This window comes from Nematostella vectensis, chromosome 4, assembly GCF_932526225.1.
Source record: "Nematostella vectensis chromosome 4, jaNemVect1.1, whole genome shotgun sequence".
NCBI classification, from domain to species: Eukaryota; Metazoa; Cnidaria; class Anthozoa; order Actiniaria; family Edwardsiidae; genus Nematostella; species Nematostella vectensis.
The window spans coordinates 4,707,515-4,733,658 of record NC_064037.1 but is presented as its reverse complement, the minus strand read 5'-3'; the positions used below and the strand labels follow the sequence as shown (position 1 = coordinate 4,733,658).

Below are 26,144 nucleotides of genomic sequence, written 5' to 3'. Positions count from 1 at the left end.
TTTCTGTTTTTTGTATTTTTTTTTTCTATAATGTCTTGGCAATATTCTCAACAAAAAGTGTTTCGATCCTATAAACATATTTTATAGCTGCTAGTTAAATGGTGGCTGGGTAATTTGAGTTAGTCACTTATTTGACGTACAATACAGGCCCGTACCCAGGATTTTTCTTGGGGGGGGGGGGGGGGGGGTTCGAAATTCTTCGAAAAAGTGGACCTAATTTTTCCGGGGGGGGGGGGGGGGGGAGGGGGAGGAAGAGTGAGGAGGGAAGTGAGTTCTCTGATAAAAATCTGGCCACCCCCGAAAAAACAAAAAAGGATTTTTTTGTTGCCTTTGCAGTATCTCCACGGGACGTTTATTGTCGGATTTGTCTACATACCAGAGGGATCCCTTACTAGTTGATCTTGCGAAGGGGGTAGGGGTGTGTGGCGCCTCACTCAAAACCCGATATTACCCAACAGCCAACAGTATCCACCAGTACATAGATCTCGAATCATCAATAAACATTTTGATCAGGCAGTCACAATGTTATATGATTCATAAAACGGATAGTGTTTTATGACATTTTTATTTAAGACCATTCTAAATGGTTAAGACCCTTCCAACCGTTCCAACTGTTCACCATATTATTTCATCCAATGAATTGTAAGGAAACAATCTAATGAAGGGCCCGTACTGCATTCTTGGATATTCACTCGAAATCCCCGGATCCTGGCTCGGTTGTTGGGGCCTGGGTCGGCTTGATGACGCATCTTTGGTGTCGAGGTATTGGCCAATTGGCAGAGAATGTGCGGCACTCGAGACCTTCCGCGCATGCGTGGTAACAGCTTGCGCGCTATAAGAAAGACAGGACTGTTAGCCTGTGGACAATTTTTTTTAAAGGCGGTAGTAGAAGAGGAGAAAAAAGCTGAGGAAAAGGAGAAAAGTAGAGCAAAGAAGATCAGAATAGACCAGATGGTAGGCAGGGAGGGCGTAAAGGGAGTAGAGGAAGAATTATGTGGAGGACAGTCGAGGAGTGGAGTAAGGAGAGTAGAGCAGAGCACAGTAGACCAGGGGGGGGGGGGGGGGGGGTGTTTGGAGTAGAGGGAGAAGGGAAGTGCAAAAGAGAGAAGTTTTTGAAGACGGGGTGTAGAGAGAGAAGAGAAACCGGGCGAGAGATCTGCATTGCTTACTGGGCTGGTGGAGCAGAGCTGGTGAAGATGTCTCATGCGATGACATTTTTTCCTGAACCACGACTTCTCGCAGCAATGATTTGGTTTGCAGTCACTGTCCACTTTGCATTTATCCTATGAAAAAAAATCAGCCATACATTGGAGTTTCGGCGTCGAAGATATTTAAACTTTTTTGCTAAGAAAACTATACAGTAGAACCTTGAATATTTCGAGATATATGGATTAAAGTCGATTTTTTAGTATAGTAAAAGAAAAAATGATTTAGAATTTGCTCAAATTCTAGGGGAAATAAAATAGAATTAACGGCTAGTTCGAGCGATCCGAATTCGAGAAAGGCGGGGTTTACTGCACCATCATGTCGCATTTTGAAAAAGTTATCTCTTTGTCTATTAATTTTAACCCGTAAATAATTTTACCCAGTGATAACATTATAAACTTAGTTCACTATATCTCATTGCCATTGATTTAAATTAGCTGATTTCCCCATCTATATCATTCATTCGGTACCTTAAAAAGCCACCGCTTTATTCTTGCATTTTCCGGAATCTCTTCATCGAAATTATGTGAGACGTCCTCCTCTTCGTGCGCAAACCCGGCCACAACCAAGCCAAGCAAAAGCAGCGCCACCAACGTCTTCATAGTGCAGGATATAGAATGGAAAAGTTTGAAAATCCGAACTAAAGGCGATACAAGTACAGAGTCAAACATCGCCTGGAAACATACACCTGTTTGGAGCAACTGTCAAAGAGACAAAAGGTTTCGACGACGTATTCAATTGTTTATAGCATTTGTTTAATCTTTTTAACAATATTTGTCGATCTAAGATAATTACTAGTGATCAAGAGTGTTTAAAAAAAAAGGGAAGACAGAAATTATGTTGTAAAAAGACAAAAGTTTTTAAGTGACCTTTTGTACACAAAGTATTGTAAAAGAAAGAAGCACAAAGAGAATGGATTAAAAATAACAATGATCTTAGTGATTGAGTAATAGAAATTGTGATAAGTTCAAGTTTAAATGTTTATTTTACATGTTTGAGCAGATGATGACATCCTTTTTATTGTAATAGACGCAGGGAAATCAGCTGAAAAGAACCTGTTTCAACAAAATATTGCTCACTTTATGCCAGAGAGGAGTGTCTCCAATGTATATTCCTATTTTTCATTCTATTTTTTTTCAGTGGTGAGAGCTGCCACAACACATTTAACCTCATATCTACTAAGTATATTAAATTCAACAAAGTTTAAGATCATCAGAGACTGAAATTTCTTAAATTATAAGTGACCAAAAATTCACGGAGAATACGTCCGTGATACGTGCAGGAAAATACCATTCCATCTCTCTCTTGCACGTGAATTGTTGTTAAAGCAGGGTTTATAACTGGAATGGGATTTATGGATCTTACAGCATATCAAAAAGGGAATAAATATGCGCACAACAGATCAAAATGGGGGTAATGAACCTAAGTACACGAGAAAAGGCAATGGACGAGTGCGTACAAAGGACATGAGTCCGTACGAAAAGGTAATGAACGTGTAAATAACGAATCTTAGTCCGCGTGGAAAGGCAATGAACGTGTATATAACGGGTCTTAGTCCGCGTGGAAAGGCAATGAACGTGTATATAACGGGTCTTAGTCCGCGTGGAAAGGCAATGAACGTGTATATAACGGGTCTTAGTCCGCGTGGAAAGGCAATGAACGTGTATATAACGGGTCTTAGTCCGTGAGAAAAGGCAATGAACGTGTATATAACGGGTCTTAGTCCGTGAGAAAAGGCAAGGAACGTGTATATAACGGGTCTTAGTCCGTGAGAAAAGGCAAGGAACGTGTATATAACGGGTCTTAGTCCGTGAGAAAAGGCAATGAACGTGTAAATAACGAATCTTAGTCCGCGTGGAAAGGCAATGAACGTGTATATAACGAATCTTAGTCCGAGTGGAAAGGCAATGAACGTGTATATAACGGGTCTTAGTCCGCGTGGAAAGGCAATGAACGTGTATATAACGGGTCTTAGTCCGTGAGAAAAGGCAAGGAACGTGTATATAACGGGTCTTAGTCCGTGAGAAAAGGCAAGGAACGTGTATATAACGGGTCTTAGTCCGCGTGGAAAGGCAATGAACGTGTATATAACGGGTCTTAGTCCGTGAGAAAAGGCAAGGAACGTGTATATAACGGGTCTTAGTCCGTGAGAAAAGGCAAGGAACGTGTATATAACGGGTCTTAGTCCGTGAGAAAAGGCAAGGAACGTGTATATAACGGGTCTTAGTCCGCGTGGAAAGGCAATGAACGTGTATATAACGGGTCTTAGTCCGTGAGAAAAGGCAAGGAACGTGTATATAACGGGTCTTAGTCCGTGAGAAAAGGCAAGGAACGTGTATATAACGGGTCTTAGTCCGTGAGAAAAGGCAAGGAACGTGTATATAACGGGTCTTAGTCCGCGTGGAAAGGCAATGAACGTGTATATAACGGGTCTTAGTCCGCGTGGAAAGGCAATGAACGTGTAAATAACGAATCTTAGTCCGCGTGGAAAGGCAATGAACGTGTATATAACGGGTCTTAGTCCGCGTGGAAAGGCAATGAACGTGTATATAACGGGTCTTAGTCCGTGAGAAAAGGCAATGAACGTGTATATAACGGGTCTTAGTCCGTGAGAAAAGGCAAGGAACGTGTATTTACCGGAACTGAGTGCGTAATGTAATGCGCGGAAATACACTTATTTCACAAAAGGTTGTCAGTGCAAATGGCGAATGGCAAATGGTAAATGGCTTATGGGTACTAATTATTCGTAAAATTAAAGGTGTTAAATAAAGTCCAGTAATGTCCGAGCCAAGCATTGGTAACCTTTATTGGATAATTGTTTTGATTCATTTATATTCTTCGAGACGCAGGGTTACGTTCGGTCGTAAAACTTCCATTTGCCAATCGCCATTTGCCATTTGCACTGACAACCTTTATTGAAATAGGTGTAATCGTCCGTGTGAAAATAAAGCTAAGCTCTAGATTACGCCCTCCCACGCATGATAAACATATAACTTGCACTTTGTATGACGTCATTATCCAGGCCTTGGGACCTTGGGCGAGCATGAGACTATTCAACGTTGCGTGTGCTGATTATAATATTTGCAGACCGCGTTCCGCATTCGTAAAATAACATCAAAACAAGTCACAGGGGAATTGAGATGTTTCAATGCCCTGTATTGATAGTTTGTAGCTTGCCTAGAGAAATTTTACATATTTAACATACTTGCACATTAAACAAAATTGCACGCTTTAAGGCTATACATGAACTTAAACTGAAGCGATCTAGCTGTTCGTCGCCATGCCGCCATAAATAAAGAGATAGGCGGTTGTAACTTTGTTGGCAAAAGCTATAAATTGATACGTCACGAACACTTATGAGATTTTCAAGGCCTTGACCTGTATGGTATACAGGAGGAAACCTGATTTTGATTCTAGCTAAACAGCTGGACAGCGAAAGGCATTCAAGTTGTCTGACATTTTTTTATTTAGCTATATTTTATGCATTTATTTGTTTATGTATATTCATTTATTCATTTATTTATCTTGTTTTCTTCTTCATCCTAGTATAGTAATGCCAGATAATGTCATTCTCGAGATGTAAAAGAAAGCTTCTATTTTAAGTATTGCACATAAAGTTTTGTCCACGCTAACAGTTGAAAGCCTATTTGACTCTCTATATCAAGCGAGGACCAAGAGGGTTGTTGAGTAAACCGCGACTCACGGAAAATTCGTGAGGGTAGACAATTGCTGCCCGCAATCCCGCAATAGTAGCTCACGAGCCCACAAAACCGTATTATTAATTCCTTAAATCCAAGTAGTTACAAGCTTAACCAAAGCGAGGGGTTAGACAATATCCCTTAAACAAATCAGACACAGTATTGTACAAAATAAACAATGTTTAGTGAGCTGATACTTTTAAATGATAGGCTTACTACTTTCCTGCAAAGGCAAAACGAAGTTAAGTGGTTTCTCTTCAATCTTGTAATTTATACACTTCACACAGCACATTTCTTATTGGATTCCAAAAGATCTTTTCCGAGTACTGTGAGAAACTGTTTAGAAAGAGGTCAAACACAGAACAGGGATACAAGCCAAAAGCTCTTGGCCTGGTATTTATTGCGAGTTGAATAAACCCCTAGGGTTAAATAAAATATGGATGAATGCTACTATACTATAAGCTTGCTGAAAGGTTCTTCTCAACGCTGAGGGCATATCTTAACGACACTCTCAGTGGGCTCTTAGTTTGTAATTCCTCGCATTTTTAGGCGGTGGCCCATAAATATCGCACCGCGGAGAGGTGAGGGAGCAAACGCTTGGCAGCATTCACTGAACACGCATCTTTTAGCCATTGCTACAACCATCTTCACCATGATCACGTATTGCGGATTCACCAAGGAGCTCTACAGCAGACGATTTTGGACAGAGATCCTTGCCGAGTTTATTATCACTTCTTTATTTGTTTCCATCGTTTGTGGGACGGCACTACAAAACTGGAGCACACCACCAACGCTAACACATATGGCGCTTAACTCGGGTCTGGCTGCGGGAACATTTGCAATGTGTATGTGGGACGTATCTTCGGGTTTGTTTAATCCTGCTCTTACTATTGGATTTCTGATCACTGGCAAGAAGACACTGCTGCAGACCATATTCTACATCATGGCTCAGCTTACCGGATGTAAGTTAAAGGGTTTTTTTTATATAAAATTGGCAATTACTTTTCTACAAGAATGAACCATTGTTTAATACAATCATTACACTGTAAGGTTTCTTTAAACACAGATATTGTTGCGCATCCATTGGTCGACTGCGCGCATTTTGTGGTATTCAAATTCCTACTCCTCATGTGATCATATCCATCATGTTCTTTTTCCATGAACATAAAATCAGCACGGTTTCTAAATATAACAATAAAAAGAAAGTTTACCTCACCCATCACGCCTCTTTGTCATAAAACAATCGGTGTCTTGGGGTACAAAGCATCTTTTTCTACGCGTCAAGCAGTAAGTGCCTTAAATTCCTCGAGCATTTCTCATTGCGTGGTACTAGTGTTTTACGATGAGCTCATCCTCTCGTTTGAACACTATGTAACCATGGCCAACCAAACGCTGCAGGGTGAGGGCCAGTAATTCACAGTCTATGGAATTGTTTGTAGATAGTTTTTTACATTCTAAACCACTTATTCATGGAGCGTTTTCAAGGTCAAAATTAATGTTGGTTGCAGGCATGAAATTATTTACGAATCAAAACTTTTGTTCGCTTTATTTGAATAACACATCGAGACTTTCCGAATTATTTGATAATTGATTTAGGTACAGTTCTTACCCACGCGACATCTGCGAATGAAAAGGATCGGGTCCGGGTTTTGCTGGGCCATTTTGGCTGTCTACGTGTTTGGCATTTTGCACCTGTCAACGACCGTATGAGTATGCAAAAAACGAGGGAGAAACAAGGAGAGGTCAATAATATCCCTTCAAACAATTGTCTGGAGTGGGTATCTTTAGAATTTTTAGTTAAAAATATACTTTTTCGACTTATGGCAAACAGACTAAAAAGCGTGCGCAATTTCCCGCCCAAGATGTTGTTTTGAATAAACAAAATCTTCAACCAATCAACACCTTTGTTTTACAGCTATTTGTGGTGCTGCTGCTATATATGGTATGGCATCTCAGCATTCTGTGGAAGCCTCGAACCTAGCGGTGAATGCTCGTAGCCCGGATGTAAGTATCGGACAAGCTGTCGGAATGGAGATTTGGGCCACCTTTATCCTAGTCCTTATTGTTTTTGCCGCTGGCGACTCAGACCGTCAGCACATGCGCGGTTACGGCCCGCCGCTGTCCATTGGCATCGTCGTCTTTATCAACCTCAGTCTTACGGTAAGAACAATAACTATGATACGCTAAAAACCTTGTACGTAACGCGTAACTAAACTAGGATTACAGAGGAAATACAGACGCTTTATTTTGGAAAAAGACATGATGATAACATCATTGAATCTCACGAGCTTCTTATGTCCTGACCCGAGTCATTTCTTCTGCTTCAGATTCCTATCTCAGGAGGCAGTATGAACCCAGCGCGATCATTCGGGCCAACGGTCGTCATGAATTTCTGGAAAGATCACTGGGTGAGTAATGCTTCCTGATAACTTGTCTGCTGGAATCGCTGTCGATCAACCACTCATATGTTATTGTTTATAAGTGAAAACACAACGGTTTATTTGAAAGGAAATTTCAAAATAACCATCCATGATCGAAGTCTCATTAATTATATTTTGTTGAGAGTTTCTCAGTTGCTTGCTTGAATTAGCCGATGGTAATGGATTTTTTGTATGACTCGGCATTGAACGGGAGCATAAAATGGCGGCGTGATTGGCCTTCTTTAATAACCAGTATATTATCGGAAGTTTTTCGGGCAGAATTACACTGTATTCTAACCAGCCATTTTTCTTTTCTCTTTAGATGTACTGGATCGGCCCTATCGCCGGATCGTGCCTTGCCTCTCTCTGTTATCACCATGTGTTTGCGCAGCGAGCGATCAATGCACGGATCTCAAGTGCCGAGGAAATGCCCTCAAAAAGCCACCAGAATGAAGGGTTTAACTGTTTAGAGGTCGTTTGCAACAAATCTCAGATAAGCGAGAATGGACAAGAGACGAATGTTTGCCGATTATGAGGAGTACAGATTTTTTTACCAAGGTTTCCATTACTACGAGGCTACATCAGACACTCTCGAAATAAAAAAACTTCTTTGTCAAAAACGGTTGACGACATACACGCTCCTAAAAAGCCACCAAAACCTTAACGTTTATGAGCCTTACTAGTTCTGTCTAAAAGAAAGAATGAGACAAACATTAGGCGTCAACTGATGAAAATCCGTATGTTGGATTTCAAGACATTGGACGGAAGAGTAGTTTGAACATCTAGACTTCATTTGTTATGGCCGCGTTGTGATGAAAGCTGACATTATCGTGCAAGGAAGTGACTTGAGTTGCGTGTCAAGTGTGTTTGTCAATTGGGGGTCATCAAGAAGACACTCGATGATGTAACTCTCTCGAGAAGTGACCATCAGGCGTGGTCAGGGCAGTAACGTGGTGCGTGGCATATTTGCGTACTGCAATAATAAGTACTCCTGAGAAATATCTCATTTGCACTTTGTGTCTATAAGATCAATAATGGCTTGGTGTTATATGACCATTCCAATTGCACAAAACAATGAACTGTGCTTTATTTCGAATTACAAGCGATTAGAGCGTCTACTCGATCTCCCAAGATAGAACCCTAATGTAATGAAGCGAACGAGTACTTTTTATTGAGGGTGTATCACCTCCAGCGTTTCCATATAATCGCCTCAGTTGCATGTAACTCAAAACCCACTTAATCGCTTGTAAATCCAGCAACCTTTACACTCTGTTGCGATCCTGGAAATAATTTGGAAACTTATCCAAAGAATGTCATGAGCACCCGCGATCCTCCTTACGATGGTAGCGGTAGACTTTAATAAAACAAAAGCATAGTGTTAGGCCCATAGCTGTGTAGACCTTGTATTAGTAGCAGGCGTGTACCCAGTACGTCACGGCCAAGTGAAGCCGAGAATGAGCCAGCTCGAGAAAACGCTTTTTCCCTTTTTTTCTCTTTGCGCACGTTTCCGGTTGGGCTTGACCGCAACACCCTGGGTCTCCAATCCACAAAAACAAAATTAAACATAGCAATTAAGAGTATTTGAGGAAATGCATTTGCTGCAGTTACAAAAAAGACGTAGTGTGCTAGATCACAGGAAGTACCATTTAGGGTTCTGATAATAAATAGTGTTACGAATCCGTTTAAATGTTCTAAAGACAACGTTAATTAAAGCAATATAATAAACTATGGTACAAAGCAAGCTTTTTCCAGCCTTGTCTTGTATTACATATATTTTCGTATATGCTGGTGACACTTGGAGCAATAATACTTAGGCCCGCAAAAAACGGACTTAACTCACAAATAGATTAGGTAGTCCAGCGGATATGTGCAGATTTTACCTTGAATTGCGCACTTTTTGCTAAAGTTATCAATTTTAGCATAGTGATAGTTTTTGATACCTCTTACAAGATACGCTTTAGCGCCAAGCTCAATTTCTGATTAAAAATGAATATTGATTTGGCCGCCATTTTGAACCGGAAGTAAACTAACTTTTTCCAATAAAATAAATAAACTCGCACATTTTAAGAAAGTTTACTCATAGACAAAGAAAATATAAGTCAGAGAATGCATCTACACAAAAGAGTTCTTAAAATAACAATATTTTTTTCATTTTTGTAACTTTTACGTTTCAGGAGTAGTTTAGGGTCATCTTTTCAAGATAAGCTATGGAGCCAAAAGAAAATCTGATTTAATCACGGATTATCTTGGCCGATAATTTAATCCGAAAATGAAAAGTCACGCGTCGATACTCACTATTTTCGAAAGTCGTCAAATGATTTAAAAAAACACATATAGCCAGCCCAAGTATACCAAACATTCACGCTCAATAGCTGGATCAAGAGAAAAGAAAGAAGACAATAGCAACTGCTTATGTGACAAGCCTGGTGGGGATACCAAGTACCCCGCCAGCGGGCCGCTCCACCAATTGACTTCAACGTCTGTAAACGACGCTGAATGTGTGCAAGTGCTTCACGCATTTACAGGTGATACTGTATCCTGTTGTGCGGGTAGGGGGAAAAGACAGTACTTGCTGTATTCCCCGAAGCCACAGATGGTCTTCGACAGCTAGCCTTCAGGCAAGTTAAGATAAAAGACAGAATGTTTGGCAACACTTGAGCGCTTTCCCCTTCTTGCTATGTGAGCCTCGGCATTTTGTTAATATAAAGAAAATGTTTTCTATACGACCGAACAAGTACAGAGAATCGAAAGTAGACAAGGCAAGAATGCAGCTCTTCGTGAAGAAAGGAACAGCATTTGATGTCATCTACCGACGAAGGCAGCTATCATACAACACACCAAGAAAGCTGCCATTGTGTTGGCAGGCCATTGTTGAGGGCAAGCACTCCTCCCTGTCTCAATACTTCCGTCTTTTTAGCAGAATGGACAACAGTTGCCATAGCCGCTTTGGACAAACGCTACTAGAGCTTTCCAAGGCGTGCCAAGAAGCCAAAGAACTATTAGATGAGGAACCAAGAGCTATTAGATGCAAGATAGTCTGCCCAGCACGCTGCACTTGCAACAAAGCCAGCTCGAAATGTTCATCCCTTTGCAGCTCCATTGAATCGTTTAACGATAAAGCTGTAAGATATCTGAACTGCATTAAATAAAGAAAACAATTCTCATCGGAGTTTGTTATTACGTTAGACCGACGTATTATGAACCACGCTCTTTTTGTTTTATAAGAATCTATTTTTAATAACGTCCAGCCTGACTAAGATTTTACTAATTTTTAACAAAATGCCGAGGCTCACATAGCAAGAAAACATTTTCTTTATATTAAATTGGTGCATTTATCATTTGTGCAATTCTATTTTAAAAAAAAATTCTTCATTGCTTATTCGTATATGCATTTATCTGGTTTGATTAGAGTGTGCAGAAACAGGTTTGGAAACCTACTTCCGGTTTAAAAAAAGATAAAATTAATAGCAGAAACCTAATGCCTTTTTTTATAACTTAAAAGTATTAAATGGATTTCATGAATATTTTAGTCGTAGACTTTTAAACAAGATGTGCATTTCTGTGCTTTCAAAAGTGCCAAATTTAATCTCCAGTGCAAAATGGCTGCAATTATAATAAACCATATTAGTCGGTGATAAAAGCCGATTTTATCTTGGCTCCATAGCTTATCTTATAAAGGTTATTTCAACCTACAACTGCAATAAAATTGGTGACTTTTGCTAGAGGGCGCGGGATGAAATAAACGTCCGAGGTTTTATTTTCGACTACTTCCGGTTAAAGATGGCTATCACCTTCAAAGTTCCAAAAATGACAAATTTGCTGTTATTTTCAAGAATATTGGGTTTAAATACATTCTTTGACTTTCATATTAATTGTCTAGTGAAAAACAGTATTAAAATGTGCAAGTTTATAAATTTTTTATAAAAAGGTAGTTTACTTCCGGTTCAAAATGGCGGCCAAATCAATACTCCTTATTAATTAGAAATTAAAACCGATCTTAGCTTGGCTCTATAGCCTGTCTTGAAAAGGGTATTAAAAACTATTACTGTGCTAAAATTGGCAACTTTAGAAAAAAGTGCGCAATTCAAACACATACCCGCCGGACTATAGGCGCAAAAAAAATAGATGCAAACATGGAAAAGGCGCAAAAATAGACGGAGCGTAAAAAATATTTGTCGAAAAAAGGGAGGCAAAAAAAATAATGAAAAAGGGTCAGACACCGTGCCACAAAAGGGGCATAAAATACATGGACACATATATAGATGGGGCGCTTACATGGCGCATAAAATATTTGTTTACATACAACGCTGACTGGGCCACCTGTGCCTACACCGTCTAACAGTCAGCTTATCATCTTCAGCTCCTGTCGTTTCCTGCTTCTGTAATCAGGGTGAGATTTAATTCCATGGCAAATCACAAGCACCACAACAAACATACAAAGCAAACAGTAAACTGTTGGGCGGTGCAAGCGCTATAACCAGTTTTAAAGCCTCGTACAGACAGACAGATTTTGGTTTTGAAAAACACAAAGCACTGCAGGGTCAAACAGTGTTGTGATGTTCCGCACCACACTACATAACGCTGCCTCCCTAACCTGTTTTTATCATTTTCGTCAAGCGAGGATGGGGGCTTAAATAGAACACCAGTCGCTAGTGCTAAAACTCTGAGCTTTTTTACTGGCAGATGTTCAACAACCTTACCTTATGTGTTGATTTATTTCTCTGCGATGGTGAATGCAGTTGCAGACCGGGGGGGAGCTATCAGGTAGGTGTAAGTCCTTTAACCCTTCCTTTGGACTAGCTATATATCTCCGTCCTCTAATATAGGATAGTGCTTGCCCCCTACCCCCCTTCGGGTGGATGCGGACGAGGCAATGGAGATAAGCTTTAGAGTTTTGGTAGGTCTTGATAAGGGGGCCTTCCTGAGTGCTTACCCCCTACCCCCCCTTCGGGTGGATGCGGACGAGGCAATGGAAATAAGCTTTAGAGTTTTGGTAGGTCTTGATAAGGGGGGCCTTCCTGAGTGCTTGCCCCCTACCCCCCCTTCGGGTGGATGCGGACGAGGCAATGGAGATAAGCTTCGGAGTTTTGGTAGGTCTTGATAAGGGGGGCCTTCCTGAGTGCTTGCCCCCTACCCCCCCCCCCCCCCCTTCGGGTGGATGCGGACGAGGCAATGGAAATAAGCTTTAGAGTTTTGGTAGGTCTTGATAAGGGGGGCCTTCCTGAGTGCTTGCCCCCTCCCCCCCCCCCCCCCCCCTTCGGGTGGATGCGATGAGGCAATGAAGATAAGTTTGGAGTTTTGGCACGTCTTGATAAGGGATTTTCCTGTGTGCATTACTAATGTTTTGTTATCATGTAACAATATCCACTGATGGGACATCTCAATAATTAGCTTTATTCTTACAATCAACTATCTTGGCATACACACATGAACAACAGAATCTCGTAATATATTATCTGCATCGCGCTAACAGAGTCTTCAGTACGGTGCGCTATTTACAGTGCACATTTTGTACAGATGAGTGTGCCATCTGCGCATGCGTAAAATCTAAGTATACAACTGACAGTACAGTTTCCATGGAGACCAACCAAACATTTGATGTTAGGTTGTTTCATGAAAGTATTATTAAAAGTTAAATTTTAAGAAGTAATCAATATAATTTAAGTCTATAGTCCTAATGACATCCACAATTAATCAACACTACTAAAGCATTCTAAAAACTATAGCAGATTTTATACTTATATAATCTTAACACCTAATTTTAGATTACTTCAATCATATATCTACCCGTTACAAGATAAGTACAATTTTCTTATATTTTCGGCAAAATAATTTAAAATCACCAAAAAGGGCAGATGACGCTGATTAGCTTCTCCCATCTAGCCCATACCGTGGCATTGTTTCAATGCATGTTGATAATGATATATCACATCGAGTGAATAACACACCTTTCATTCTACATAATCACACCTCATCATACAAATCACATGGTCAAGTGGTTAAAAATGCAGCGACGACAAGGAGAACGTGGATTAAAATGCTTGCATGTAGAAAGAATGCGTGAATTTCTATTTTTGTTGTTGTTGTTTTCTACCTTGGCCGCCCGCGTTGCGGTCGTCGCGACTTTGGCAATTTGCGCTAAGAAATCGCGTGGCTTTTTGAGTGGCAAACCCTGAGACGCAGAATAGACACAGGCCGACACGCCAGACAAGACGCGGTGAGAAAATTATTTTTTCAAAGCAAATAATCCCTTTTTGACATAGAAATTTCTGATCCGTAAGCGCTAAAAAATGATAGAAATTTTTGTATTTTGCCGCCAAAAGCCGGAGCGCGCGCGGGTTTCCCACCCAAAAAGTCACATGATTTCTTAGTGTAAGACGCCTATTCTTCACGGGAACAAAATAACGATTCAGGGGCCGCCCACACTAACACAGATTCGTTTGAATCCGTATATTTTTTTTATACATTTAGGTCTTCTGTCCACACTAACACGGGGTCGGATTCGGTGAATCCGGATACTTTTGAAAACGCTGACGAAAGTGAATCAAAATGAATCCGCATACTTTGGTCGGTAGGGTGGACGTTCAAATCAGATCAGACAGGCTCGTCTGCTCGTCGCAGGCGCGTTTGCTGCTATAAGCATGTGCATGTCATTAAAATATGTCACCCCGTACCTTTCAGCCTTTCTGACGTTTGTATCAGTGTTAGTGTGGACGGATTGATCCAGGCGAAAACGCTGCAAAAACGATAGTGTGGACGCGAATCAAGTGATGCGGTTTTGGCGAAACGAATCCGGATACTTTTTAATCCGTGCAAGTGTGGACGACCCCTTATTTGACGTCAGTTCCGCATATCAGCAAATATATGCGCTATGAAGAAAGCTATATGACGTCACTTTGCCACGTGAGCAAAGGGACCTAGTACCCGATTGACACCGCTCGACCACGTGATCAAAAGTATCTGGGGCCGGTAATGTCTTGAAAATTGTTCGTAATCAACTCAACCCTACACTTCGGAACTAGCAGTCGGAGGATCTCCGTGATACACGCGTTCAAAATGGTCAAATAATCATTCCACGTCACAAGAAAGTTATGATTTTGAATAAGCCTATAATGTATAATTGTCCTTCTATTAGCTTAACGCGTGAACCACCCCATACTCACCAGCCCAATGACTCACCCAGACTTAAATAATACTTTACAAATGATACAGAACAGACCGTTCATCGAACAGTCTTGTCTCAAGACGTTTTCTTTCAATAAGATTTAGACGTCATATAACATAGACTGTTTCTTGTTAGACTCACTCGTACTATATATGTGCGAGTTATAAAGATTGTAATCAATCGTACAGTACGCTTTGATTTAGTAGCTAAAGACTTAGGCTGTTACCCTCTATAGATGGTCTTTGTTAACATACTAAACCAATGCAAGGGTTATTTAGTAGCTTCACTAAATATTTTCTGCTTCGTATATACTGTTGGTTGTGTACTTTTTTTTAATGTAAAATTGATAATCTAGTTTTCCTATGGTACTCGCGTTTAATGGAGTTCCACATCTTCTGGGCCCACGGCTTTGTCAGCGTTCGGCCCCAATTCTTTGCGTGCGCGGAATACAAAGTGGTAGAGCAGGGAAGCAAGAATCGCGCCAGCAACAGGTCCGGCCCAGTAGACCTAGAGGAGAACGATCACGATCACGTCAGTGGCAGCAGTGGTTGCAAGTCTGCCTGGTGGCCAGGGGCAATCGTGCTGTTTTCATTCCGCATCCCAAATTTGCTATTCAGGTTTATTTCGGCACACTCTCAACGGAGGAGAAATTATTTAAATACGTTGTTTCCCGGAGCACCCGATATTGAAAGCCTTCAGTTCCCCTTTCCCATCCATTACATTTTTTACACCTTTTGGAGCTTTTAATTTATTCTGGTCCACGAATTTTTAGCCCCCTCCCCATCTAAATAAGAGATATTAGGGGACAATGGGATAATGGGATTCTTTTGAAAGGGCGCGGTTCTCCAGGGTGAACACAGCCCTGCATATGACCGAATAATCGGACACTTACCCAGTGGTCTGTCCAGATATTCATGATAACCGAACACTTACCCAGTGGTCTGTCCAGATATTCATGATAACCGAACACTTACCCAGTGGTCTGTCCAGATATTCATGATAACCGAACACTTACCCAGTGGTCTGTCCAGATATTCATGATAACCGAACACTTACCCAGTGGTCTGTCCAGATATTCATGATAACCGAACACTTACCCAGTGGTCTGTCCAGATATTTATGATAACCAAACACTTACCCAGTGGTCTGTCCAGATATTCATGATAACCGCTGGCCCAAATGATCGCGCAGGGTTGATACCGCAGCCGGTGAATCTAATCTGGAGTAAAAAATATTGAAAATAATGAGTCTATCAATCGCTATTTTTTATACACTTTTACACTAAAAACTATGGCTAGAAATGATTGGGGATTTTTTTTAGCGACACGTCAGATATAAAATAGTCAGCGCCCTAGGATGAGTTACTGTGATGAAATTCATGTTGTCAGCACATGGAATTATGCGTAGAGGGAAGTGACGACACACACTGTGACAGCAAGCACGTAATCGTCATGTGCGCAGGAAACACGTGATCATCATCTGACCGTCATAAACATCGCGATCACCATGTGACCAGCAAACACGTGGACGCCATGTAATCAGCACACACGTGATCACCATGTGACCAGCAAACACGTGGGCGCCATGTGACCAGCAAACACGTGGACGCCATGTGACCAGCAAACACCTGATTGTCATATGACCAGAAAACACCTGATTGCTATGTGACCAGCAAACACGTGGACGCCATGTGACCAGCAAACACGTTGACGCCATGTAATCAGCAAACACATGATCACCACGTGACCAGCAAATACGTGGACGCAATGTCACCAGCAAACACGTGATCACCATGTTACCAGCAAACACGTGATCACCATGTGACCAGCGAACACGTAGACGTCATGTGACCAGCAAACACGTGGACGCCATGTGACCAGCAAAGACATGATCACCATGTGACAAGCAAACACCTAATTGCTATGCCACCAGCAAACACGTAGACGCCATGTAAGGGGTAATTGTGCACCACTACATTCATTTATTAAAAATAAAATTGGAAAACTACATGTCATAACACATGTGACTTACCCCAACCAAGTGACAGACTGTGACACACAGTCCAATGGCCAGCGGTACTTCGTAACCATAGTGATTGCGCTTGGCATCCGTTGTGGCAAAGATTGTGAGGACCAATAAGAAAGTCAGGAGGAACTCGATGCCGAAGGCTTGGCCGGTACTGACTCCGGCGTTTGGAACAGTCGCCCCCAGGGTCCCGCGCTTATCCACAGGCGTCAGCCCGTACAGCATGGCGGAGCCCGCAATACCTATAGCACAGCGGAGAAATGTTAATGTAGACGGATACAGCCTGCTTACTCCAGGGACAACTCATCAGAAGAAAAGTGTGAGCTACAAGTAGGAAACTAAATGGGGAGAGACTATGGAAGAATTACGGGGGAATGGGGCTTATGGTTTCTTACTTCAAATTTGATACAGGTAACTATATATTTTTTTCTCTTTCTGCTCATGGCAATGTCCAGGGTACTAGTCCTGAACAAAAGTGTTATCCGTTATAAAGAGTGAAATATGTGGCGTATCGCTCTTAGGTAAATATGATCTCCTGTAAGGTCGCCGAGCATGAAGTATTCGCCGTTGTGTTACACATCATATATGGCACGTCTCTTATGTAACCTTATATGAATTAATAGAAAACGCCTGTGGGGCCCGCTCATGGCCGCAAAGAAAGACAAAGGAAAACAAGGTTACTTGCAAGTTCGAGTGAAATTTTCCAAGCAAGAAAAAAAGCAGACTTTATCAAAACCGGGGGCTTAGCCCTTAAAAAGCTAGCGTTGAATGTTGAGTCGTAACAAATGTTTCAGACAATAGCGTTTTATTCGAAGGTATCTAAAAGAATGCATTTATGTAACCATAACAATGAATTGAACAATGCAGTCTAACTGACTGTATGGCCTATTTTTGCACTATAGCCTAGTCATTTATATGCACAAATAAAGAAATATAACTGTCATTGCATTGAGCACTTAGCTTCGTATTCTAATGACGTGAAACTTCGCACAATCCAAGAATTTTATTTGCGTGAGTTAACACGGAAAAAACCCGTCGTCATTATTTTAAATTCTAAACAAATTTGCACGTAAAGCAACATATATAGAAACAGTGATGTTTGGCATGCGTAGAATGTGCTAGATTATTCAACACACAGAGGGGAGCGTCTGCCCCCTCGTGGCCCCCTACCCGACTACACTAAACATGACATTCCATCCGCGCAGCCAATCATATCAAAAGAAAGGCATCCAGGGGTTAGAGCCATTGTGCCCCAAATGTTTTTCAAATAAGGTTTATGCCTGTTTTTTTTTTTTTTTTTTTTCGTTCCGCGCCATTTTTAAAAAATGACGTCACAACATCGTCAGCAGTTGATGTCACTCAAGGACTGGTGGGATCTCGAGGCGAAAACTAAGCTAAAATGTCAGTCACTATTGATTTACCGATACTGTCTAGTGAACACATTGTCTAATTGAAAAGATTTATTAGCCAGACAAGTGGTTTTGCTATTAAGGTTAGCAAAAGATACATTGCACCCATAATAAGTACTAGATGCATCAGCTATACTATAAAACGTGATTAAACAACAACGACAATAGCAACAACAACAAAGTTATTCTTATAAGAAGTATATAAATGATCCCAGTTTTGTGATGCTGTGATTCAAAACTTTGGTCTTACGCGCGGAATCAGAATTTTCGCTACCTGCGAGTTCGTGACCCAAGAAATACGCAAAAACAAGCAATATGAATTAAGTTGAATATGTCAAATACTTGAGTAATTAATCAGCAGATTATTTCATTCATTTTTCATTAATGACGCAAAATCGTTTTCTCAAACGATTATTCATTATTATTATCTGATTATAGTACTTAGATTATATGCTGCGATTGCGAATTTACCTTTACCTAAAAATACAAAACACCGAGCGCTTGATTTGATTTCCAAATTTATGAGTGCTTATGTAATCTCGTCGTTAAACAATACACAATTGATTTGATTTCCAAATTTATGAGTGCTTATGTAATCTCGTCGTTAAACAATACACAAATAAGACGTAGAATAGAAAAAATGTCCATTCAAAAATACCCGTTTCTGAAAAATTTCGAGCCTCCCTTAATTTTACTCAAATTCACTTCCACTTGTGTATAGTTCTCTAGGTAGCAAACGATGTATTTCTGTTTAAACTCTTGTTCAAACTGGGAAAACTCATAATAACTCACAATACTGCTATTTTCAAATTGGCCATTTCCCTGGGTAATTGAGGCTCCGAGCTTCGCGGCAACAATGATTTGAGCGAAGCGAGAGAGCCTCTGGTACCCAGGGTAATTGGCCATTTATCTTGTGTTATTAAATCGAAGAGCTAATCTGCGGAATACCTATTTGTAATATTGTATTAAAATGCCTCGTCCTTAAGAAATAAAGGTCTGAAGTTCTCTTCATGTTGAACAATTATAGCAGGATACATTTGAAGTTAGTATTCTTTACTTCAATCGAAGTGCTAAAAAGCCTTAAATGACATTTCTAACAGCGAACAATAGACCTTTTACTGTGAAGCTGTTTCCAGTTACCCACTTGTCTTATAACGCGTCCTATTTTATGCAAATGTGGGCCAGGCTGAACATCATTCTGGCTCAGCCTAAAACAACATTTCGAGTAGCAAACAAAAGATTCCTTTGAAAACTCGACGCCTCTTTCCAGTAACACCCCACTTGTGTTATAATGCAATTGTGTTATAATGCAATTGTGTTTATGTAAATCAAGTGTTGGGCCTGGCGTCATTATCTTAACTATAAACAAAATAATTTTGCACGTTCTGATTAAGATCGAAAATACAGACTTTTAAAAAAAAAAACAAGTAATTACCCAAATACCTTACCCTTTAAGAGAATTAGCCAGAAAACTCATCGTTAATACACTACTTATCTCAGAGCGCTGCCAGGCACCAAGTAAACAACCCGAGTAGTCCTGCTCGTTGTCTTACCTCCGCCGACTTGACCGATCACGTAGAACGCTCCCCGTAGAAAAGACACTTTTCTGACGATCATGAATGAAATTGTGACAGCAGGATTGATGTGTCCTCCGCTTATATGCGCTGTGCACATAGCCAGAGTCGCAATACTTAGGCCAAACGATAGCGATATGTGTTCAATAGACGGCGGAAGAAGAGGGTCCCATGTGATGGCTGATCCCGTGGTAAGAAAAACGAATAACGCCGTCGCCATCAATTCTGCCCAGACACTAGCCCAGAAATTCCCGGTTAGGAATTCTCTAAGGAACATTGTTGTTTTCTAGACGTCGAGTTTCGCACGCTTTTCACCTGTCGCGAGGTCCGGATTGAGATGGTATTACCCCAGCCTCCCGTTGCCTATAAATAAACGCTATCGAAGGCGAGCTACCGTGACGGTTTGACCAGCGGCTTGAGTGTGGGCACGAGTGTGGGAAAAGTCGCTCGCTGGGTCTAGTGTGTAAGGCGCGTAGGAGATGACATGCATAGCTTATGAGGTCATCCATTTTCTACATGAACAAGCTAGTGGAATGTGTGACGCAAATTATTTTTGGACGTAATCGACTTGTGACTAGGATTGATTTATGCACCCCTCGAGGCGTCCTTGTTGTTCCTAGGTTAACGACGTTTGAGCTATAAATAACCAATCTGAAAGTAAGACGACCGTCAATCTTTCCCATTAATCTTGATTTTTTGTAGAGAAATGCGAAAACGGAGCAAAAAAAAAAGGTTTGTGAAAACAAAGATTCCGAATTTCATATTATGCGTCAACTTTATTAAGCTGTTAAGTCGACAACAATAAATACTTCTATAGAGACAATGCAATGTAAAAAAATACAAAACAGAGAAGTTAACTTAAGGGAGGAACGGAGTGACATGCGGCGCACTACCTTAGGAAATCAAATACGCTATTTTTTTTTTTATAAGAACGTCCAGCCTGAGATTTCACCAATATTTGAAAAACATGCTAAGAACATACCGAGGTTCAGATAGCAGAAAAAAAATCTTTTTTAGTCCTGATGCGTTATAAAATGCAGAATCAAATTGTTCTCATAGTAACAACCTTATTTTTTCTATTGATCATTAGTGTAATTCTCTTCCTAATAGATATATAGATAGATAGATATGTTTATTGAAGACCTTTGGCAGTTTATTCACAATAAACGAATACGATTCATCTGTTACACATACTACTAACAAGACAACAAATAAGTTAAATGAATTTAGAAGTGCAGAAATCGCTAAACCTGTTTGTGCGAGGCCTTGGAGTAAGAGCATTGGTACTCCCTGACCTGAGAGAGTACCCATGATGGTGGATACCATGCGCGCTTAGCACGGATTTCAAGAGCTCTGACTCGCGCGCGGACAGAAGAAACTTGTGACACGCCTCTCCACGCCGCGTGGAAAGGTTCTGCAGGCCAGTAACGACCTGATAACTCAAGCCAGGGAGTATGATGCAAAGGGCTCTACGCTGTACACCCTCAATGACATGTTCAAGATAGTCCTGCAGGGCTGACCATACGGGCGAGGCGTAATCTAAGATTGACCTTATTAGCGAGATGTAATTACGGACCAGATCTTTAGTAGGTACAGATCTTAGTGAATATTTGCGCTTATTTGCCTATAATAATTCATTAGGTATTATATTCTTACATACACTAAAATTTAAGAACATCTTCAAGAACATATTCCAAAAAATAAGAACGGGCCCAGCCTTAACTGAAAATTAGACGTTCTTATAACAAAAGAGTGTACATTAAAAAAATCATTCTGTGTAGAGTACAGACGCAATGACTATTCTATAAAAATAAGATGGCTGAAAAGTGCTGGTCTTGCATAAGGAATATTGTATCAGGACCATAGCAGGGGGTGGGGCACTGGGGGCACGTGACCCCCAAGTATTTAAATATATATATATATATATATATATATATATATATGTATAGAAATGACCAATAGGGGCGTGGCTATGGTACCCCAATATTTTTAATATTTCTGTATTGTACCCCTCCCCCCATATTTCGAGGCTTGCTTCTGCGCTGTATATCGGTTATTTGGTTTTGCGTTAATAAAACAAGAACAATAAAAAGACGTCCCGCCGGTTTGGGGTAACCTTAAAAAAAGTGTTATATCTAATCCTGTTCTGATCTTTAAATCATAGGACATAACAAGATACAAATATCCATCTCAACACAATTTTCTTTTCTTAAAGGCTTTTCAAAATGTTTCCTTAAAATATTCAAAAATGTTTGTTTCTCTTTGATAGCAGTTTTTTGTTTATGTTCTGCTACAGTGTACAAAAGCAAAAAAAAAAACGTTTCACTAATCATTACTTAATTTTATTTTAATTAAAAAAAATAAGTTAATCACTTATCTTAATTTTCAATTTTCGCAGCCTTATAGTTTAGTGATAAGCATCAAAATAATATAAATAAACTCATTTTGCCAATCAAAATTGCACAATTAGGTTTTTAAGACTCCCTGCGGAAGTTTTGATTGACTTTAATTAGTGTGTTCAGTATCTAATTATTCTTTTTTCAACCCTAGTGTACAACTTAATCAGCTCTTATTCGCGGTTTTTGTGAAATGTTTTGTTTTTGAATACTGAGAATCCTGTGGTGTGCGCGAAGGCTCAGTACACCTCGGCTTTCGCGAACGCCACAGGACTCCCAATAATCGAAAACGAAACATTTCCGAATAACCCCGAATGAGAGTCGGCTAGCTATGCTGTTGTTGTTGTTGCTGTTGTTTGCGCTTTTTCTCTCTTACCCCAGTGTATGTCGGGAAATTCCAGTAATACTTGCAGGAATCTGTGTTTACCAAACAGATTTACTTGACACCTCTATACCGGCTCGTACCGGCCAATAGGGGTACCAACAAGATCAGGATACTCATGGCCATGTTTCCGAGACGTTTGCCCTTGAAATTATGGGATGTTTGAACACCTTTTTTTAACAGTGCTATATGAATCAACTCGCTAACATTCCCTTTTCTTATATGGTCTAATGGCGTTGTTATAACTGTTGCACTAGCTAGATAGTATAAGGTACTATGAACGCTCTTGCGGGTCTTTTTTTCTAACGGCTATTGGGTGAAAATCTTCAATAGCATTTTAATAGAAATTTGTTTACTATAAACAGGCCCGTAGCCAAGAGGGGAGGGGGGGGGGGGTTGAAAATGGTGCGCTTTATGGGTAAACGAACCCCGCCGCTCAAAATCCTGGCTACGGGCCTGATAAACTGAAAGAAATTTTGATTCCTTAAATTGGTTATGAAATATTTATTCAGTTTTCACTATAGAAAGGGGAGTTTCAAGTTCGCTAAGCGTGAAAATCTAAGTAGCGCTAGACCAACAGGTGGAGAAATGCTGTGTCACTCCGTGATATTGAAACGGCTTTCAAAGAAGCAAGTCACCACTTTTTGGTGAGAGAATAGTCCATTAATAATTTCTTAGTTATGTCCTAGTTCTTTGCAAACGTGTCTAAAGCGTGCGTGGGACCTCTTTCCCTTACTAAAAAGAGTTCTTCAGAAAAAAAAGTTTCAACACTTGTTATATAATATTTTTGCGTCATATAATGTTTTTGTTTTTTGTTTCTGAGTGCGGTTGTTTTGGCGCATGGTAGATAAAGGTGTTGCTCACATGGGCTTTTCATAAAAGAAAAAAAAATTAAAGTGTGTGTGTGTGTGTGGTCTTTTGTCACCGTCTCTGACCCTCTCGCTGTTTGTTGAATGGGTGTTCACCATTCTCTTTGTGTTTGTTATCAATAAATATATCTCTGCCATACGATAATCCCATTTTGATGATTTATCCCAATTGAGTAGCACAAAAAGCAATTCCATTTTATTTTAATTCTAAAAAAAATAATGTAGGTCACCATGATATGGAAAGACATTTGCATTGCTCAAGGTTACCAGAAGTGGTTATATATCCTTATGGAACACGCGCGTATATTGAGTCTTAAAGTGTTTATTTCAGCCGCTATTTTGTCTTTGTTTTACAAACTTCGCGAGAATTTATCACATAATTTGGCTTCCAATATTTAATAAAAACAAAAAGGCAAGATGTAGTTCTCCCGCGGTTTCGAATTGCCAATCTATTTCCGAATATACGGAACGCCCTTAGGCCCTAAGCCAGCGCCTCAGGCTGTCGGCTGTCACACCACTTTCGATCCCGGGTCACCTTAGCAGTCAAACTTTAATAAACAGGTTTTCAAGGTCCACTGACTAGTCTAGCTGATATCCCGACAGTTCCACAAATATAGCCTTAATATGAGGACACAAAGCGTGCTCGTCTTCGTGTGGTGCGTACCATCAAGTTTTACAGTCGTGGTCTCGTATAAGACAAGCAAATCAAGTTTGATATTGTCTCCGTGTGCGCCGTTTAGCGACCTGTCTCACGCAGGGGAAGGACGGGATTTGCGCGTATCTCTACTATGATCTGATCCCGATAGGTTCTAATACTGAATCGCACGGAGAATCTCTGCTATCATCATAAGGTCTCTCAACCCTTTCAACGAAACTATCGAGTAACAAGTATTTTATAAGCAAGAATATCCGAACTCATTACTGTATTGATCATCAGTGACTTAAATAGAAACATGCACAGATCTGTGACTTAATGCATTAATACCATTGAATAAAAAACACAGATTAGAGCAAAGAAAATCCCTTAGAGGATATAACACAGTGGAGCTTGGAAAGGGTAATTTATAGCTTAAAATTACTCCCTTTGACCCTTGACGATCAATGCTAAGCTACCTTAACAAAGAATTCTAGTGTTGATGCATTCTCTATAGTGTACTTTGTACAAAATCAATCAATAACAAACTACTTCTCGTCATATTCGATTGCCATTCATCATCCCTTGTACAATGTTTACAAGGCAAATAACAAATAAAAGAAAACCGTACGATTTTAAAATGAGGAAGACATTCCTAACAACTTGCGTGGGCTTTCTAGCGAGTTCGAAGATGGCGTTATATAGAATACAAACCAATTTGCAGATTGCATTAGCTTAGCTTATCAAGAGGCAAATATGTCATCTTAAACCCGACGTATTGTGTGATTGATCTCACCATCGGAACTACAAGTAATGTATACTGACCCGTAATACGTGAATGCAAGATGTTAATCCGTCGATTTCGTGCTGTTTAAAAGCGAATAACGTCCACCTACCTCCAAAAAACTGCGCTACAATGTAGCATACGCCCTGTAAGATGGCGATTTTATTAGAAGACAGGAACCCCACCGTGACAGCAGGGTTTATGTGCCCCCCACTCCAATGGCCGACTGCCATAGCCCATGTAGCGATGCCAAGGCCTGCGCATAGAGCGATATGTTGGACGGCCGGCGGGTCGTTTTTATCCCAAAGAAGACACGAGCCACACACCATGAACACGAAAAAGAACGTGGCCAAAAACTCTGCGAAAACGCTGACCCAGAATTCCTCCTTTTTCAGATCCGAAATTCCGATCTCACACTTCATGTTGACGGCGAGAGTAGCGACCGTTGACTTGAAGGAACGCTGGACTGGTGTCGTGCTATTTAAGCTCGGAAATCCCGCGCTCGTAGCCGAGTCTCGTAACCGACAAAGTCACCTTATATCAGTTGCTATGACTTATGCATACCATCCCCCGAAGCGTTGTGTGGTTTCAATTTCATGTAAAAGGTCAGGCGACTCGTCTGAATTGAATTTATCCCTTGAGTACTAGACACTTGTTCAAAGGAAGCGAGCAGACGAGTTTGGTCAGCCGAGTTGAGACTCTTTTGAAAGACGATTTCTGATCCAATGAGATCATTTTTGTGACAGCGTTGCGGGTACTAGTTAAACGCTAATCTAGTTTGCATTATCGTGTCTAATGTTACGCCCACTTCGGTTAGTCACGCTAATAAGAAGCTAATGAATTGAAACAAATTGTTGTGCTTTGTCATTGGAAATAATCATCTTTAAATATACTTGCGGGTTATGTAAAAATATGCTAAGAATTGGGGGAATTCCATATGAGTGTAAAAGGAACTTTGGTTTGTTGGCACGGGTCGGTGACCTTTTTATGGTTAGGATCACAATCGTATTAATAATTCCTTTAGGTCATGACGGGAAAGGGATAAAAAGAATTGCTTATAAAGTCCTATAGCTTTAGCCACAAACGCGCCAAAGAGTCATGCACTAATTAACCATTTTTAACCGCACACAGCTCAGAGCTGATTCCTTTGTGCATCTGCTGAAGACAACAAGCAATAACAAAAAATGTACGCCCTTTTTAGTTCCTGTTGATTATTTTGCCTCCACACCAAAAACACCGCTCTTTTGCACATTCATCCAAGAAAAAATAAGTTTGTATTTCTTTTGTCTCTCACTTCTTGACCCTGTAACTAATGGCTTTACCAGAAAACCCCCAAAACAGTCGTACACAGCTGTCGAGCAATCGCGGTGATAACACATGGAACCCAAAGCTATGAAGCGTGCGCCACATATTAGCGTCCTTTATTGCTGCGATAACCAAAAATCAAAACATAACGATTAGATTAAAGCTCAAAAAAGGAATGATTAACTTTTATTATACCTAGCAAGCCATACAACCTTGGCTTGTTTGCCAAACATCACCAAGATTCAAGATGAACCTTTTTCTCGCCCAAGCCTGAGAT

General features: G+C 40.5%; 3 protein-coding genes and 2 long non-coding RNA genes across 7 annotated transcripts; 2 read left to right on the top strand and 3 right to left on the bottom strand.

Moving 5' to 3' along the window:
* Window positions 1–548: 548 nt before the first annotated feature.
* Window positions 549–1,838, bottom strand: LOC5512887. Its single transcript, XM_032382425.2, has 3 exons — window positions 1,677–1,838; window positions 1,170–1,283; window positions 549–832 (listed from the first exon to the last, which is right to left on the bottom strand). The coding sequence occupies exons 1-3, from the start codon at window positions 1,806–1,808 to the stop codon at window positions 689–691; spliced, it is 390 nt and encodes a 129-aa protein (XP_032238316.2). The 5' UTR covers window positions 1,809–1,838; the 3' UTR covers window positions 549–688.
* Window positions 1,839–5,238: 3,400 nt separating this feature from the next.
* Window positions 5,239–9,065, top strand: LOC5512889 (aquaporin). Of its 2 annotated transcripts, none has more exons than XM_001633177.3 (4): window positions 5,239–5,866; window positions 6,820–7,064; window positions 7,232–7,312; window positions 7,647–9,065. In XM_001633177.3, exons 1-4 carry the CDS (start codon window positions 5,557–5,559, stop codon window positions 7,857–7,859), a joined length of 849 nt encoding a protein of 282 aa, XP_001633227.2. In that variant the 5' UTR covers window positions 5,239–5,556; the 3' UTR covers window positions 7,860–9,065. The 2 variants fall into 2 exon arrangements, with proteins under 2 accessions (XP_001633227.2, XP_032238315.2); XM_032382424.2 differs by lacking the exon at window positions 5,239–5,866 and adding an exon at window positions 6,063–6,303.
* On the bottom strand, window positions 5,795–6,614 carry LOC116618560. Its single transcript, XR_004296242.2, has 2 exons — window positions 6,514–6,614; window positions 5,795–6,086 (listed from the first exon to the last, which is right to left on the bottom strand). It is a non-coding gene; the product is annotated as an uncharacterized LOC116618560 (long non-coding RNA).
* Window positions 9,066–12,695: 3,630 nt separating the features above from the next.
* Window positions 12,696–25,341, bottom strand: LOC5512882 (aquaporin-4). Of its 2 annotated transcripts, none has more exons than XM_032382406.2 (4): window positions 24,675–25,341; window positions 16,521–16,756; window positions 15,628–15,708; window positions 12,696–14,996 (listed from the first exon to the last, which is right to left on the bottom strand). In XM_032382406.2, exons 1-4 carry the CDS (start codon window positions 24,982–24,984, stop codon window positions 14,865–14,867), a joined length of 759 nt encoding a protein of 252 aa, XP_032238297.1. In that variant the 5' UTR covers window positions 24,985–25,341; the 3' UTR covers window positions 12,696–14,864. The 2 variants fall into 2 exon arrangements, with proteins under 2 accessions (XP_032238297.1, XP_001633187.1); XM_001633137.3 differs by lacking the exon at window positions 24,675–25,341 and adding an exon at window positions 19,477–20,219.
* On the top strand, window positions 16,673–17,466 carry LOC116618552. Its single transcript, XR_004296238.2, has 2 exons — window positions 16,673–16,925; window positions 17,138–17,466. It is a non-coding gene; the product is annotated as an uncharacterized LOC116618552 (long non-coding RNA).
* Window positions 25,342–26,144: the final 803 nt, after the last annotated feature.